Source organism: Pimephales promelas, chromosome 8 (assembly GCF_988280905.1).
Source record: "Pimephales promelas chromosome 8, fPimPro1.hap1.1, whole genome shotgun sequence".
Taxonomy (NCBI): domain Eukaryota; kingdom Metazoa; phylum Chordata; class Actinopteri; order Cypriniformes; family Leuciscidae; genus Pimephales; species Pimephales promelas.
Window position 1 is genome coordinate 2,015,208 of NC_142776.1, and position 17,842 is coordinate 2,033,049.

Genomic DNA, 17,842 nt, shown 5'->3' on the forward strand with positions numbered 1-17,842 from the left:
TCACTGTTATCGTGTGTGTGTGTGTCACGCTCGTTTGTTCAGGAAGTTTCGTCTGACTGGCTGAAGCCTTGAGAGAACAGAGCAATAATGAGTGTTATCGTGACTATGGTTGTTAAAATAAATCCCAGATAACACGCAGACATCCTAGTGTATAATTCGTGTCTGGAGGGAGAAACCGAGTGCCGTGCGGTGTTTGTGGAAATCCTTTACCAGTCATTCGTCACAGGATTGATGTACAGGACAATTATGCGCTCTTGTAACCGTAATATCCAAATAAATCAACTTGAAACGCTGTTCATTATTTTCATAAAGTCCTTATTCTGACATATTTCAGAAGAACTCAATTATGACTGACAGGGGGTTGAAAGGTAAAGATGAAAAGAAAAATGATATTTTGATTAAAGATTACGATTTGCACTGATGAATTATTCTCATTTAGATTATAATATTTTTGTTTATGTCTTTACAGAAGAGATTAGAAAGTTTTGGATTTTTCTTTTTCTTAAATCATTTCCCTGATCCAAAAGAAAAAAAAAAGAGATGTTGGATGATAAGCTGTTTTGGAGACGTCACGGCACATCATTATATTTTAATTCGCAAAGCTCAATATTACAATTCTGGCTGATGGAATAATTATTGTTATGGCTTATATTCAATTTAAATTATGTCCTAATTTGTATAATACACAAAACATTAAAAGCGTATAATGTACAATACAACATTTTTATTTCATTTAACAGTAAAATTAAGTTATTAGTGTTTTTAAAGATTAACTGAGTGTGATGATGAAAAAAACTAATATCAAATATCTCAAATTAATGTCCAACATGAACTGTTGCTAAATCAACCAATATCATACACTGTAAAAATGAATATGCTTTATCTAATCAAAAAAATTGTGGCAACAGATTACAAGCAATATTATTAATTAAAATTAACAAATTAGAATTGAGTAATAATGAATCAAATTGATTCCTTAAAAGTTAACCATTTAAAACGAGTAAACAACCAAAAAACATACATTTAAGTCACCAATATGGTGATCAGTGTTTGTTTGTGAGATATGTTTGTTAAATTTTTTTAACTTTACATATTTTAAATGGTTAACTTTTAAGGAATAATTTGATTAATTATAACTCAATTCTAATTTGTTAAATTGAATAAATAATATTGCTTGCAATCTGTTGCCACAAGTTTATTGATTAGATAAAGGGTATTCATTTTTACAGTGTATCAGCTAATAAATTACCAATGTTGTGCCAATATATTTTACTAATCTGTACTTTAACAAAAGATAATGCTTTTTTTCTGTCTTATAACAATTGGAGCAGGGAAACAATTCAAAGATAAACAGCAAATTCTGAAAGTTTGATTTTATACAATTCCCAAAGTTAGAGGACCCTTAAATCGCCTGTTCTGCAAACCTCTGAACACCTGTTGGTCACACGAGGGGGACGAGCTGACCCTGTGTGTGTGTGTGTGTGTGTGTGTGTGTGAGGGAGAGAGAAGTTAATTTAGGACTTAGGGTCTGGATGTGATGGCTCAGCATAAGAACAAATGGAGTTAAGACAACAGTCTGTCTGGGTCTTTGTGTGTGTGTGTGTGTGTGTGTGTGTGTGTGTGTGTGTGTGTCAGAGTACTGGCTGATAACATACTCAGTGCAAACACATCTAATCTCCTTACAAATACAGAGACTCCACAAAATGTGTTTTCGCCTGCAGCGTACACACAGACACACACACACACACCTCCTCAATCTTCACAACTACACTCTTAGAAGAAATGGTTCTATTTAGAACCAGAAATGGTTCCATCCCCCGCTTCATATATGGAACTCCAAAATGGTTATACTGTATATAGAACCATTTTTTTTGGTAAAAGGCTCTATTGGCCACACTCTAAAAAATGCTGGGTTGTTTTAACCCAACTTTGGGTCAAATATGGACTAACCCAGCCGTTGGGTTAATTTTTTACATTACATTTTTAACCCAACATTTCGGGTTTGTCCATATTTGACCCAAAATTGGGTTAAAACAACCCAGCATTTTTTAGAGTGCAAGTATGGAACCCCAGGGTTCTATATAGAACTCAGAGGAACCCTTTTTTAAGAGTGTATAGAACCTTTTAGGGGTTCCAAATACGTAGCGCTAATAGAACCTTTTAAGGTTCTATATAGAACCTTTTCTTCTAAGAGTGCACTCTAAAAAATGCTGGGTTGTTTTAACCCAATTTTGGGTCAAATATGGACAAACCCGAAATGTTGGGTTAAAAATGTAATGTAAAAATTTAACCCAACGGCTGGGTTAGTCCATATTTGACCCAAAGTTGGGTTAAAACAACCCAGCATTTTTTAGAGTGTGTACATCCACCAAAGTCACTCACTCGTGTTCCTTTAGTCACCAAAGGAGTTTTAGTCCACTCAAAAATAAAAAGCATGAGTGTGAAATTTTCATCTTTAAGCGAATTATTCTTTAAAACTCCATTTGTTCTGAAACACTGCAGGTTCTCATCAGCCAGTAGAGAGCGCTGTTTTACATCGATCCTTCAGTCAAATCCCAATACTCAGACAGGCATGCGGTCAAATTCATAAATCAACAATCCAGTATATTGATGACAACATTGTAAAAATGCATCGTCATGTGTCTGCATGTTGACCAGACGTTCTTCCTCCTGTAAGTCTAGTCACTATAAGCCCCTCGAGTCTTTGTACGGCCATAATGAGTTTCAGCCGCTAGTCTGCAATGCATCTGAGATTCATTAAATCAGAGGAGGAGGAGAGTATACACACAGTCACTCGTGGTTCTGCTGTCTGTTCAGGGTCAAAGTGCTGTTGGGAGGTTCACATGACATGTCGAGCCGTGACAGCTGTGTCCTGCAGTCTGACATAGGCTATACAACATTTCCCTGAATCTTAAGTATTAAGCAGTTTTTATAAGGTCATTGAAATTGAGAAGCTACATGGAATATTTTTCAGGTGCGCATATGCCGTACGTCCTGACTCTTGATGTGAATTGCAAAACAAAGAGGGTGAATCTCATGAAACATGTCTGGATCACGTTTCACATCAACATCAAAAGGCATATAAGTTTTGTATAAAGGCAATTAAGACAATTAAGTGATCATTAAAGGGATAGTTCACCCAAAAAAATTAAATTAGCCCATGATTTACTCATGCTGAAGTCATCCTAGGTGTATATGACTTTATTCTCTCAGACAATCAGAGTTATATATATAAAAAATGTCCTGGCTCTTCCAAGCTTTATAAATGGAGAGAATGGGTGTCTGTCTTTGGAAGTCCATCAAAGTGCATCCATTCATGATAAGTGCATCTATACATTATAAAAGTGCATCCATCAATGATAAAAATGCATCTATACATGATAAAAGTCCATCCATTCATGATAAAAGTCCATCCATTCATGATAAATGTGCATCTATACATGATAAAAGTGCATCTATCCATCATAAAAGTGCATCTATACATGATAAAAGTCCATCCATTCATGATAAAATTCCATCTATTCATGATAAAAGTCCATCTATACATGATAAAAGTGCATCTATCCATCATAAAAGTGCATCTATACATGATAAAAGTGCATCTATACATGATAAAAGTGCATCCATTCATCATAAAAGTGCATCTATACATGATAAAAGTGCATCTATCCATGATAAACGTGCATTTATAAATGATAAAAGTGCATCTATCCATGAAAAAAGTGCATCTATACATGATAAAAGTGCATCTATCCATGATAAAAGTGCATTTATTCATGATAAAAGTGCATCTATCCATGATAAACGTGCATTTATTCATGATAAAAGTGCATCTATCCATGATAAACGTGCATTTATAAATGATAAAAGTGCATCTATCCATGAAAAAAGTGCATCTATACATGATAAAAGTGCATTTATGTGATAAAAGTGCATCTATCCATGATAAAAGTGCATCTATCCATGATAAAAGTGCATTTATTTATGATAAAAGTGCATCTATCCATGATAAACGTGCATTTATAAATGATAAAAGTGCATCTCTCCATAAAAAAAGTGCATCTATACATGATAAAAGTGCATTTATGTGATAAAAGTGCATCTATCCATGATAAAAGTGCATCTATCCATGATAAAAGTGCATCTCATGATAAAAGTGCATCTAAAAGTGCTCCACACGGCTCTCCGGGGGTTAATAAAAGCCTTCTGAAGTGATGCGTTCGTGTAGGAAAAATATCCATATTTAAAACTTTATCGACTAAAATAACTAGCTTCCGGCAAACGGCCGTACGCATCAATTCACGCCAAAAGAATAACCCTTGAACTTGAGGCACAACGTAATGACGAACGCGGCTGCCCAGTCCTGTGTGTGTATTTACTGAATACTGAATAAAACAATACTGAATAAAACAACTCAGCATCCAAATATTCACAAAGAGCCTCCAAATATTCCCACAAACACACATAAAAGTTTGGGATCAGTAAGATTTTTATTTCAACAATTTAATATTTTTCGTTAGCAAGGAACCATTCAGGTAAATAAATGCAAACTCTATTCATCAACTAAATATTAGCATCCACAAAATGCGGGTCCTTCAGCAAACTACAAACATTTAACATTGAAAGTTCACACAATAAGGCAGAATTTCCCACAATAAAACCGAAATTCATGTTCAAGAAAGCACAAAACTGAAGGGTGAACAGCTCCTGTAGAGTGTCTAAGGTAATTCACTAGTGTAGTCTTCGCGCTACATCTGTGTTTACACACGTTTACTTCGTCTGATAGCATAAGACGGTCCAGTTCTACACACGCCTTCACATTAAACACACACATGGGTTCGATACACACATCGGGCCTGTATATCTGACCGGCCTGAGCCGCATCTGCAACCATTTAAAATGTCAAATTGAATTAGACCTGCTCTCCCTCTTGTGTGTGTGTGTGTGTGTGTGTTTGTCCTGAATTGAATGCATGCATACCTTCAGCATTGCACAGGGGGATTTTGTTTCTCCTAAATTCAACAGAGAAGAAAAGAGAAACACAAAAGGTACTTTAATGACAGTCAAATTTATTTGCGCCCACAGGAGCGAGCAGCTCTGGGATGGAAACACACACACACACACACACACACACTGCTTTTAGGTGTGTTTGCCATGATTAGGTCGTCTGGCTCATACTATATTTAAATAGGGTGTGTCTCACACACACACAGAGAGAGAGAGAGAGAGAGAGAGAGAGAGACATTATTCAGGTGCTCTGTTTGTCTTCTCCACCCATATCCAGTGCACACAAATCCCTGCAAACATCAGCTAATAGAGAGAGAGACAGATCTGGAGATTTAACATGTATTTGATCAGATAAGGAAACAAACAAACAAACACAAATAAAAAGGCCTCATTTTTCATCATGAAACACCACTATGAAATGATTTTCATTACTAGTTTGAGTACAGTGGTTTCTCCTCATGTACACACACACTTATTTTAGTCACAGAAGGATGTAAATGTATTTGACAGATGAAGTGAATCATTGTCTGGAACTGAAAAAACCCAGTTCACACAATTATTCATGCACTTCTATTGTATCACTATTGAAATTGAGAAGAGACCTCTATTCACCAACGCATCGACACCACCCTAACACACACACACACACACACGTTGTATTCTGTTGGTGTTTGTCAATTAGTTCTGCTTCACGTGGTTTATTATGTCGACTTGACGAGGCCAACATACTGTTATTGGTTAAACATTATATCTGTCAAGCCTGTGTAATCTTTAAACTTTTAAAATAAGTTTAAACCTTCAGGCCAAAGCTGATCTCAAAGTCAAGGTTTATTTAAAGGAGTAGTTCATTTTTCAAAAAACTTTTGCTCATAATTTACTGTCATCCAAGATGTCCATGTCTTTCTTTCTTCAGTCGAAAAGAAATTAAGGTTTTTGATGAAAACATTGTAGGATATTTCTCCATATAATGGATTTCAATGGGGACCAAACGGTTCAAGGTCCAAATGAGAGTTTCAGTGCAAACTGCAAACTGTTCAAAGGGCTTTAAACGATTCCAGACGATGAATACGGGTCTTATCAAGCGAAACGATCGCTCATTTAATAAATACTTAACAAAGTTTGTGTTTTATAAGCTCAAATGCTCGCCTTGCTCTGTTCTGTGATGTGTGTTCGTGACTCTCCTGTTCATCAAAATGAATGAATCGTTTTCCGAGTCAATTCGTTTGTTTCGTCCGTTGAATGAACCAAATGACACGAAAAAATATTCGTTCATTTTGATGAACGAGTTCGAACGGGAGAGTCACGAACGCGCATCACAGAACAGAGCAAGGCGAGCATTTGAGCTTATAAAACTTAAACTTTGTTAAGTATTTATTAAATGAGCGATCGTTTCGCTTGATAAGACCCTTATTCATCGTCTGGAATCTTTAAAAGCACTTTGAACAGTTTGCAGTTTGCACTAAAACTGTCTTTTGGATCTTGAACCGTTTGGACCCCATTGAAGTCCATTGTATGGAGAAAAATGCTGGAATGTTTTCATCAAAACCTTAATTGCTCTTTGACTGAAGAAAGAAAGACATGGACATCTTGGATGACATGGGGGTGAGTAAATTATCAGCAAAAGTTTTTTTTCAAAAGTGAACGACTCTAAGGTCTATTTCTTTTCTAGCCTAAATATAAGTGAATCTTCATGCTTAAAATCTCTCAAAACACCCCCAGAGCTCTTTGTCTCTATAATATAAGCATGTATTATATTCATTGTTCCACCAGTGTTTTTTTATTATATGTTGTCATGGTTATGTGTTGTTTGTTTGTAATGCGCTATTACGCATCATCTGAAAAAAAAAACATATTAGCAATGATTTTTTAATAATTTGCCTTTTCCACACTTCATCTATCCTCTTTGATTTATTTCTTCACATCCTTCCTGATATCAGTTGTGATTATGGAGTGATACGTATATCTAATGGATATGACTGGATATCTAATGCTCTGTATTTTAGCCTGATTCAGATTGTGTTTCTGTTTTCATCACAGAAGACTTGACCACATAATAATTAAGCGTACATTAAATCATGATCTACATGCAGTGGTCATTCATTCTCCCAGACAAATGCAGCCGTTCCTGTTTCAGTGTTTGGTTTATTTTCAAGTCTTTTCCCTGATGGCAATGTCAAGGTCGGCCAATGGAACGGTCATTGTTTCCCTGGAAAGTACTTTAATGAGCCCTGAAGTCATCTGAGAGCCTTGACGAGCACCGTCCTGTTTTTTACCCCAAATGATTGCAGAGGATTAATCTTTTTATCTGTCTAAATTTTCTCAACCATAAAAATAATGTAATTGTAAACTTAAATTGTTAAAAAAAAACTCTAAACACCTATCTTTATGCTAAAAAACAAAACAAAAATTTCCTCATAATCTCCACTGCAGCATCAGCTCTTCTCTCAGTGTCTGAAACACTTCAATGGAAGATAAACCCCGCCTCTCTAAGAGCTGCTCTGCTCTGATTGGTCAGATGTCTGCTGTGATTGGTCGACCGCTTACAGAGGCACTTTAAAATCTGATAATTTGCTTACCAACCCTGTCTGTGCAACGTTAGCCTTCACACAACCCCATCATAATCATTATAAGCCAGTAAAACTTTACGATTCAACCACAATAGTTATCTTGAGTAAAAACGCAAAAAAAAAAAAATAATAATCATGAAGCACATACAAAAGACCTGGACCGGAAAGCGATGGGACCTGTTTTACAGAGAATGCGGAAATAAGTTGTGCATAGAGCCTATAGACCTTATTCAGAGCAGCGCCATGATGACAGGTATGAAAGTGAGGCTGTGAGGGATAGACTTACCGTGTTTCCAATGGCATCCGCTGTAAAAAGCTGAATAAAGCGGCTAGATTACTTACAATTTTTTTTGTCAACTGACATTTCTTAGAAAGATATTTTTCCAGTGTTTCATGAGCAGAACAATCCGAAAACACATTAAATAACAGTACAGCCCATTGAAGAGACGCAAGTCTACCCCTCACAGCCTCGCTTTCATTCTCATTAAAAATCAAAGATGGCGCTGCCGTGAATAAGGCGTATTGTTTTCTGGAACTGCAGAATGTTTGCGCCGACCCGTCCAGGGAGCCCAAGTTCATTCCCTAGTTTACCGACGTGCGTCTGTGGAGGGAAAAGCCCGCTTTGCGCGGGTGCAAAATACGAATGATACATGCGTCGGTGTACGAAGTCATTTGCGCCGGGTGCAAGATAGGCCCCATATCAAACATAACATAAGATAAAATGGCAACATAACTAAAGGCACTCCACTCACAGGAATTACACCAATAAAGTCCCACCTCAAAAAGGAGGATTTACACATAAATAACACTGCTTTACACATTTAATAATAAAAAAAACGAAACTGCATTTCTTAAAAAAACGGAAGACATTTCTCTTCTTCACGCTACACAAACAGATCCAGATGTTGAAGATCTTCCTGCACATCTGGATTTGACAGAATATAAAACAAAATAACAAAATGATTTCTCTAATCAAACAGAACCGTTGTTTTATGTTTAGACTGTCATCTTTGACGAAGGCTGTGGTTTTGTCTATGCAGTGATTCTGAGCATCAGATCAAAAGCCTCATTCCTAGAAACACTTTGATAAAGTTTCCTCACGAAACGCCGCAGGGGAAAGGAGAAACAGATGGACGATGATGATCGGGTTACAGAAGTGTCCAGCTGTGCTGTTTAGGTAAATTTTTTTAAAACATATATATATATATATTAGTGTTGTCAAAAAACTCGGTACTTCGGTACCAAGTCGGTACTAAAAAAAAAAAATGTTACGGTACCAGCTTTTCTAGGTACCGAATACCAGGTTCGTCCAGTTCTGTTCTAGACGCGATGTCTGAAACGTGCACAGTTGCGTCCTCTTCATAACGCTGATATGGCTCTCTCTCTCTGAATCCACTTGTTGAAACGAAAGGAGGAAAGAGCCACATATGGAAATAATTTGGATTAGGCTAATAATGTCACGTTGCTATAAGAGGCCGATTACATGCAAATTCGCAATTTCAAATATAGGCGTGATTCAAGCGCGCTCCTAATAAAAACTCGTTGGCGTTGCATAGCAACGACAGACGCCGCGTGAGAGCAAGCGCTTTGGAAAGAATAAGCACGCGCAAAAATATAATTAAAAAACACGCGCGACATGTGAACGGCCTCTAAAGTGCTTTCGGGGTAGTTTTACGAGTACATGAGCACAGTAGTATCTACCCGACACCAGAGTACTATGGTATTAGTATTGTCATTTAATGTCAGTGCCAGTTCTAGGCGTATTCTTGCCTTTATAACTCAGCAGGTTTAAAAAGCCTTTTTAAAATTAAATATGAATTCAGTTTTAGATTAATAAAAGGACAGTCAAGTCAAATAAAACATGTTTTATGGTAATGCTACAAAGATACCATTCATAAACATTACTTGGTTATCAACGCATTGAGTGAACAATATATTTTTACAACATTAATTAATGTTTGAAAATGTTATTTATTACAAACACCTGATTGTTAATGTTTGTTCACTTAATTCATTGTGCATTAAATAAATAATGGATTAAAACTTTACAAACAACTTTAAAAATGTGTTAGTGTATAATATTGTTTATTTTAGGTCATTTTATCTAATCTTTTTCTAAAGTGTTTATAATACAAATGTACAGTTTCCATACTTGTAACCGTGATAAACACTTAAATATATGTAAATTTAAACTAAGCTTTGGTACCGAAATTGGTACCGAGAACCGTGAATTTTAACTGGTATCGGTACCGAATACTGAAATTTTGGTACCGTGACAACACTAATATATATATATATACTGCCCTACAAAGCAAAAACTGCAGTTTTGGTAAAGCATTGATTATTACAATTTTCATGACATTCAAGGCATCCTTTGTTATATGACAAAACTTCTTATCTTAAATGCGTGTCGTTTTAGTGAAAAATGGTAGTCGTTTGTACAGTAACTGCAAAAGTAATTTTTCTCGGTTCTGCACTCTGCTTAGTTACTGCCTTTTTGCTTTGTAGGGCAGTATATATATATGTATATATATATATATATAATAAAGAGAGAGAAATAGAAGAGAGCAAATGTGTTTAAAACACTGAAAGTCTGCTTGTAAACCAACCTTGTAAATCACCTAACACTAGTTTACACCATTTGTTAGCGTTTTAGCATGCCAGGTTAATCTCTCTCTCTCTCTCTCTCTCACACACACACACACACACACACACACACACACACACACAATCTGGTAAATAAACATCACTGATGAGATGAAGTCAAACAGGGTTGGAGTGACATAAGGATGAGTAAATGATGAGAGAATATTCAACACCACATATAATCTTTGGATTAGTGCTGATCTCACAGGGATTCACTGAAATTATACACTGCATATATTTATAAAACTATGATGGCGGGATTACTGCTTTTATTTGTGAAGAAAAGACATGAGACAAGATGCTTGAGAGAGAGAGAGAGAGAATATAAGAGATTGTGTGTGTGAATGAACAAGTTTTTATATAACCAAGTATAAGATTAAAGGAGTAGTTCACTTTTGAAAAAACTTTAGCTGATAATTTACTCACCCCCATGTCATCCAAGATGTCCATGTCTTTCTTTCTTCAGTCGAAAAGAATTTAAGGTTTTTGATGAAAACATTCCAGGATTTTTTCCCATATAATGGACTTCAATGGGGACCAAACGGTTCAAGGTCCAAAAGACTCTTTCAGTACAAACTGCAAACTGTTCTAAACTGCAAACTGTTTTCCGATTCAATTTGTTCATTCAACGAATGAAACAAAAAAATTGACTCGGAAAAAGATTTGTTTATTTTGATGAACGAGTTCGAACAGGAGAGTCACGAACGCGAGCATTTGAGCTTATAAAACTTAAACTTAGTTATTTATTTATTATATTTATTCATCGTCTCGTGTCGTTTAAAGTCCTTTGAACAGTTTGCAGTTTGCACTGAAACTGTCTTTTGGACCTTGAACCGTTTGGTTCCCATTGAAGTCCATTATATGGAGAAAAATCCTGGAATGTTTTCATCAAAAACCTTAATTTCTTTTCGACTGAAGAAAGAAAGACATGGACATCTTGGATGACATGGGGGTGAGTAAATATCAGCAAAAGTTTTTTTCAAAAGTGAACTACTCCTTTAATCTTCTTTTTTTAGTATAACTCCACTTCATGGGGTTTGGTTAGATCTGAACAAACACCTATGAAACTCATCCTGAAATGTGGACAACATCACAAATCTGGTTTTGTGCGGTGTGTGAACGGCCTCCTCATCTCTGCCAGTGTTTGAGACAGGCTTTGATCAGACTCCTATAGTTCAGACTTATCAGATAATGTTAAAACATGACCGAGATCTGCTCTCCCACACCAGATCTCTCTCGCGGTCTTTCTTCATCCCTCATCTGTCCATCCGACTAATTATCCACACAGTAAAGCGGGAAGGCACTGATCTGTTGCTAACTCTTTATCTTTATTCAATAATGGTGGAGAAGCACAAGGACTCTATTATCCACACTGATATTCAGTGTCCTTGATGGTATCCGTGTCATTTTCCGGACCAACTGGCAAAACCAGAATTCATTCAATGTTCATTTTGTTTAATGTCTGGCCAGAATCATCGGTCTTATACATGTGGAGTTAGGCAGTGGCTTGATGAAGTCAACATGAAATCAATATAAACATGTTTTTGGTCTGATTGTGCATGATTTACAGATGATGTTGTTATAGTGCTTTAAAATTGAAATGTTTTATCACAAGCTTCTTCTGCAACTTCTAATTTATATCTTTTATTTGTTACGATTTTTGTAATTTATTAGTTTTAAAAATATTTCTGAATTTAATTTAATTTTAGCTTATTTCAGTTTTAGTAATTTTAGTTCAAGTTTCTTTTTTTTCTATTTCTATTTTCTAAGTCTATTCTATTTTCTAGTTTCATTTTCTATTCATGTTTTATTTTGGTTGAACTTGTTTTTCAACCATTATTCATTCAATTATCAATAGAAAAATTAAGACCTGTCCTATATTTTTGTAAATAGATATTCTGTTCCACTAAATTCTGCAAACGTGAATAGAAAATTGAAACTTAGAAAATCTAAATTGAAAAAACAAAGTTCAACGACTAAAATTAATAAAACTGAAATAAGCTAAAATTAAACTAAATAGAAATATTTTATATGAAAATATACAAATAAAAGCTACTTCAATAAATTAGTAAAAAAAATAGTATATAAGAAAGACTGACAGAAAGAAAGACAGACGTAAACAGATAAACGGACGGACGGACGGACGGACGGACGTAGATAGATAGATAGATAGATAGATAGATAGATAGATAGATAGATAGATAGATAGATAGATAGATAGATAGATAGATAGATAGATAGATAGGTTTGCCTCTAACTGGCACAAAACATGTGGTTGGTGACTGTACATGTCAATCACACAGTCTGTCCTCTAGGGGCGGGTCTTCAACACAATAAACTGCAAAGTGGAGCAAACTTCACGCAGATAGTTCAAAGTCTGGCTCCATGAGACTGTGTGTGTGTGTGATGGACATTCCTTTTAAGAAATCATCAGTGTTTTTCATTCGTCAGTCTCCTCTTGAGAGCGTCTGTGAATAATATTCAGGTGTTTGTGTATCTACACATTCCAAGAGTCTCTCGTCCTCTCTTTCTGCCTCTCCCTCTCTCTGAAGTGTTTAAACGAGAAGAAAATCAACTGTACAAAGGAAATGAAAAAATTCAGGGAGGCTTTTAGTGCTCTCTTTGTTTGACCGTGTGTGTGTGTGTGTGTGAAGGGAGGTCCTGATTTGCCACTGAGAAAAGTATGAAAAGCCTTCAGGGGGATTTCCTCTGAAAGAAAGACCTCCTCCTCTTCTCCGACCCTTTACTCGCTCTCTCCCTCTCTCTCTCTCTCTCTCTCTAACACTTTACAGTCAAGACAAAACGGCGCAGTGAGCCGACAACACACCGCTTGACACTTTGCATTTCTCAGCAGACGTCGTACTCTTGTACAAACTTGCAATAATAACTTACTAAACAATGGCTGTAATCCACCGCAGTCCAAATCTACCACACTTTCCAAACCGGACACCACGGAAGCACCTCTGGATGTGAGACATCATGCCATTACACCTCCAGAACTAAACTGGGAACTTTTCTTTGTTGGAGAGACAGACTTTAGGATGACAACTCAGTAGCGGAGATTCTGTCGTCAAGATGGTAAATAATGCTCGTTCATTTCAGTTTTTACACACATCGTCCGTGTTGTTGTGCCACTGACCCACTGAACTGCTGATAACCGGAGAACTGGCATTAACATTCATTTAGCATAAAGTTCACAAAATGACCTTTTCTGCAAAAGCTTCTTCAACCGAACAGGAAATGTTCTCAGGACATGTGATCAGTTGACTTAACTTAAAAAAGTGAGGAAATAAACCACGCGTAATTGAAAAAAATTAAGTAATGTGAATTTAATTCCCACATTTTTCAATTACGTTTATTTACTTAATGTTTTTAAGGCAATGAGTTTCCTCACTTTTTATTAAGTTACTTAAATCAACTGATTACTTAACTTTAACTTAATTTTTTATTACTTTAACGTTCTGGCAAGGTTCTTTCGAGATTATTATTAAGTTCACCGAGTAACATTGATAGAATTTTAGTTGAAAATGTTAATAATGTAACCACAGAAACATTTATACATCATACATTTTTTAAATGTTACTTGTTTCGGAATGTCAAATTATTATATTTTTGAACATTCAGAAATAACGTTTTCACACGTACAGTGGGAACGTAAGCAAATCTTTTTGTTCGTTTTCAACAATTTCTTGAAGTTTGTCAACTAAAACTCGATAAAATCAACATGTCGAAGTTTCAACAATTAGTTGAAAACAATGTATTCTGGAAATAACTTGACCTAAAAGTTGTCATAAAACTTGTTTCATAAAAGTTTTTTGCTCTGTTTTTTCTGAATTAACGAGTTAATTATCTCAGAATTACGAGATAATTTTTCATGGGAAAAAGTTTTTGCTCTGTTTTTCTGAATTAACGAGGTAATTATCTCAGAATTATGAGATAATTTTTCATGGAAAAAAGTTTTTGCTCTGTTTTCTGAATTAACGAGTTAATTATCTCAGAATTACGAGATAATTTTTCATGGGAAAAAGTTTTTGCTCTGTTTTTCTGAATTAACGAGGTAATTATCTCAGAATTACGAGATAATTTTTCATGGAAAAAAGTTTTTGCTCTGTTTTTCTGAATTAACGAGGTAATTATCTCAGAATTACAAGATAATTTTTCATGGAAAAAAGTTTTTGCTGTGTTTTTCTGAATTAACAAGTTAATTATCTAAAAAAAATAACTAGTTAATTCAGAAAAACAGAGTAGATTTTTTTCTTCAAGTGAATGCAATACGCTTCCGTATAAAAGTGACTTTCGTTCTTGCATTAAATCGATTTTAGCATTGGTGTCACATTGTCTAATATTAAGTTAAAATATGTAATTTCCAGATTTGTTGGCAGATTTTTGCTCAACACTGTGTGAGCTTCTCAACTACATGACCCAGTTTCAGCGTTCGGTTTGTTATGCCTCTCTGAATGACGGATGGTGTTTGGCTGAGAGCCGAACAACCTCCACAAGCGTTGTGTTGTGTTTTATTTGAGTAAGGCAGGTGTGTTTAATCTCTGATGCTCCTGACAAGTACAAGAGAGCAGAGCGAGGTGTGTTTTAAGGCAAGTTTGTGGATTCATGAATTGTGGAATATGAATCTGCAGAGCATATAACACTCCTTTAGACTATAATATCAGCTATATTCATCATCAGCGCACCAGTGTGTTGCATCATGGGCTGATTTTCTGCTAATTGTGTGTTACTCTGCCAAAAGGAACCATTGTTATGATTAAATGTTTCAAAACTGGCATTCAATGAGCTGTGAGATTAAAGGTGCAGTGTGTGATTTTTAGCGACATCTAGTGGTTCGGTTGCTCCGCCCACTGTTCAGAAGCTACGGTGGCTCAAACGGGACAAACATCTCGTCGTCTGAGACAGCAGAGAATAGCCATATTAAGCCAAGAAGAGTGTGTAACATTGTCACTGTTTCTGTACCACAGTCCATTATAAACCACATCATGGATACAGTTTACAAAGCTAGTCAGGTGAGAATCAAGAGTAAAATATATAATATAATAATAGTAATCAGCTGATTGTCTCACAAACATAACCAGCACATTTCTCCCCACAAAACAAACCCAGAAGCATGTTCTGTAGCGCTGTGTGTTCACGTTCGCTACGGTCGAAACATGAACCCACAACATGCCAACCTTCATAGAAGTGGGTGCCTATAAACATCTCATTATAAGGTAATAAAAACAGTACGGTTTATTAAGTAAGTTCTATATACACCACTGAAAACATACAGTAGTTATGGATGTCATATTGCCATACTCAAAATTTTTTACACATTGCACCTTTAAGTGATGATACACTACTGTTCAAAAGTGTTTTTGCATTAAGGATGCATTAAATTGATAATTGATAACTGAAATGATTGATTTTAATTTAAATAAATGCTAGATGTATTACACTTTCCACAAAAATATGAAGCAGCACAAATGTTTTCATGATTGATAATAGTCATAAATGTTTCTTGAGCAGCAAATCATCATATTAGAGTGATTTCTGATGGATCATGTGACACTGAAGACTGGAGTAATGATGCTGAAAATTCAGCTTTGATCACAGGAATAAATTACATTTTACTATATATTCACATAGAAAACAGTTATTTTAAATTGCAATAATATTTCACAATATTACTGTTTTTACTGTATTTTTCAACCAAAAATTGCAGCCTTGGTGAGCAGAAGAGACTTTCAAAAACATTTAAAAACTTTAATACGGTAGTGTAGCTGAAGTGTGAGTTAAAGAATTGCGAATTTCTAAAGAAAACAACGCACACAGTCTTGTACCTTTGTCTTTTTTCACCAAGACTGGTGAAAAATTGAGCATAGATAAAGTCAAGAACTGTTTATTTCATAGAAATACTAGTAAATGCCTCCCTAATTTTTGTTTGCCATATTTTCTTATGTCAAAGTAAAGCGTGCTAAATAAAAATCTCTCACCAGCGACGGTGCATTTTTAAACATTGCATAACACATGGGTTAAAATAACTACGATAAATACAAACATACATGTGTCCATGTGACTTGACCGGTTACAATACGTCCAGATGTGCTAGGACTTGCATGCACACTTGTTTCCTTGTGCAGTGGTTAAACTGCTGCGCTCACTGGAGTGAAACACTGTTAGACCAAACTCTCTCTCATTCACACACTTAAACAACAGTCACGGTGTACTCGGGCCCGTTAGCACCTCTCAGAACACCTCGACAACACACACACACACACACACACATCATGGGATTAGTGTTAAACATAGATTCCAGTGTTGTCTGTTACGTTAAGTCTTTTAAAAAACTTGACTTCTACTTTCCACCGATTTCAACTTAGAAACGTAAAGGGTTTTTTAAAATGTATAAATAAATCTTAAATTTAAAAAAGAAACGTAAAAGGTACAATATGTATGATTTTTGCATTCAAATATCCAAAAACCACTAGGACAATTTAATATATTTTGTTGACTTGTGTACTTGCATTATACTAAATGTTTCCAACAATGTTCTAGTCAAGAGAAAGATGCCATTTAATGTCCGGTGTCATTGTGTTGCCTTTTAATGCCATCATATCCCGTCTAGCTTCAGCTAAACCACTGAAACACAGTAAGCTTCTGACAAAAAAAAAAAAAAATCAAGCCACAGATGTTTGTTTTGCACACATTCTTATGGAAGCTTGTTTCAGCCACTGAATAAAAAAAAAAAAATAACAATTGCAACTTTTTATCTCACAATTCCGAGATATGAAGTCAGAATTGTGAGAAATAAAGTCGCAATTGCAAGATATAAAGTCGCAATTCTGAGAAATAAAGTCACAACTGCGAGATACAAAGTCACAATTGTGAGATATAAAGTCGCAATTCTGATAAATAAAGTCGCAATTCTGAGAAATAAAGTCGCAATTGCAAGATATAAAGTCGAAATTGTGAGAAATAAAGTCGCAATTGCAAGATATAAAGTCGAAATTCTGAGAAATAAAGTCGCAATTGCGAGATATAAAGTCGCAATTCTGAGAAATAAAGTCGCAATTGCGAGATATAAAGTCGCAATTCTGAGAAATAAAGTCGCAATTGCGAGATATAAAGTCGTAATTCTGAGAAATAAAGTCGCAATTGCGAGATATAAAGTCGCAATTCTGAGAAAAAAAGTCGTAATTCTGAGAAATAAAGTCGCAATTGCGAGATATAAAGTCGCAATTCTGAGAAAAAAAGTCGCAATTCTGAGAAATAAAGTCGCAATTGCGAGATATAAAGTCGCAATTCTGAGAAAAAAAGTCGCAATTGCAAGATATAAAGTCGAAATTGTGAGAAATAAAGTCGCAATTGCAAGATATAAAGTCGAAATTCTGAGAAATAAAGTCGCAATTGCGAGATATAAAGTCGCAATTCTGAGAAATAAAGTCGCAATTGCGAGATATAAAGTCGTAATTCTGAGAAATAAAGTCGCAATTGCGAGATATAAAGTCACAATTGTGAGAAAAAAAGTCGTAATTCTGAGAAAAAAAGTCGCAATTCTGAGAAATAAAGTCGCAATTGCGAGATATAAAGTCGCAATTCTGAGAAAAAAAGTCACAATTCTGAGAAATAAAGTC

General features: G+C 35.4%; 2 protein-coding genes across 5 annotated transcripts in view; one reads left to right on the forward strand and one right to left on the reverse strand.

Moving 5' to 3' along the window:
- dlgap4b (DLG associated protein 4b) overlaps window positions 1-17,842 on the reverse strand; it is a 179,049-nt gene that overhangs the window by 141,835 nt on the left and 19,372 nt on the right. The window lies entirely within an intron of this gene.
- The window catches only part of quob (quattro b), a 47,869-nt gene continuing 43,009 nt past the window's right edge, over window positions 12,983-17,842 (forward strand). The window contains exon 1 of the mRNA XM_039656517.2: window positions 12,983-13,298. Coding sequence (XP_039512451.2) covers window positions 13,296-13,298 — 3 coding nt within the window. The 5' untranslated portion in view covers window positions 12,983-13,295. The remainder of the gene's footprint in view (window positions 13,299-17,842) is intronic.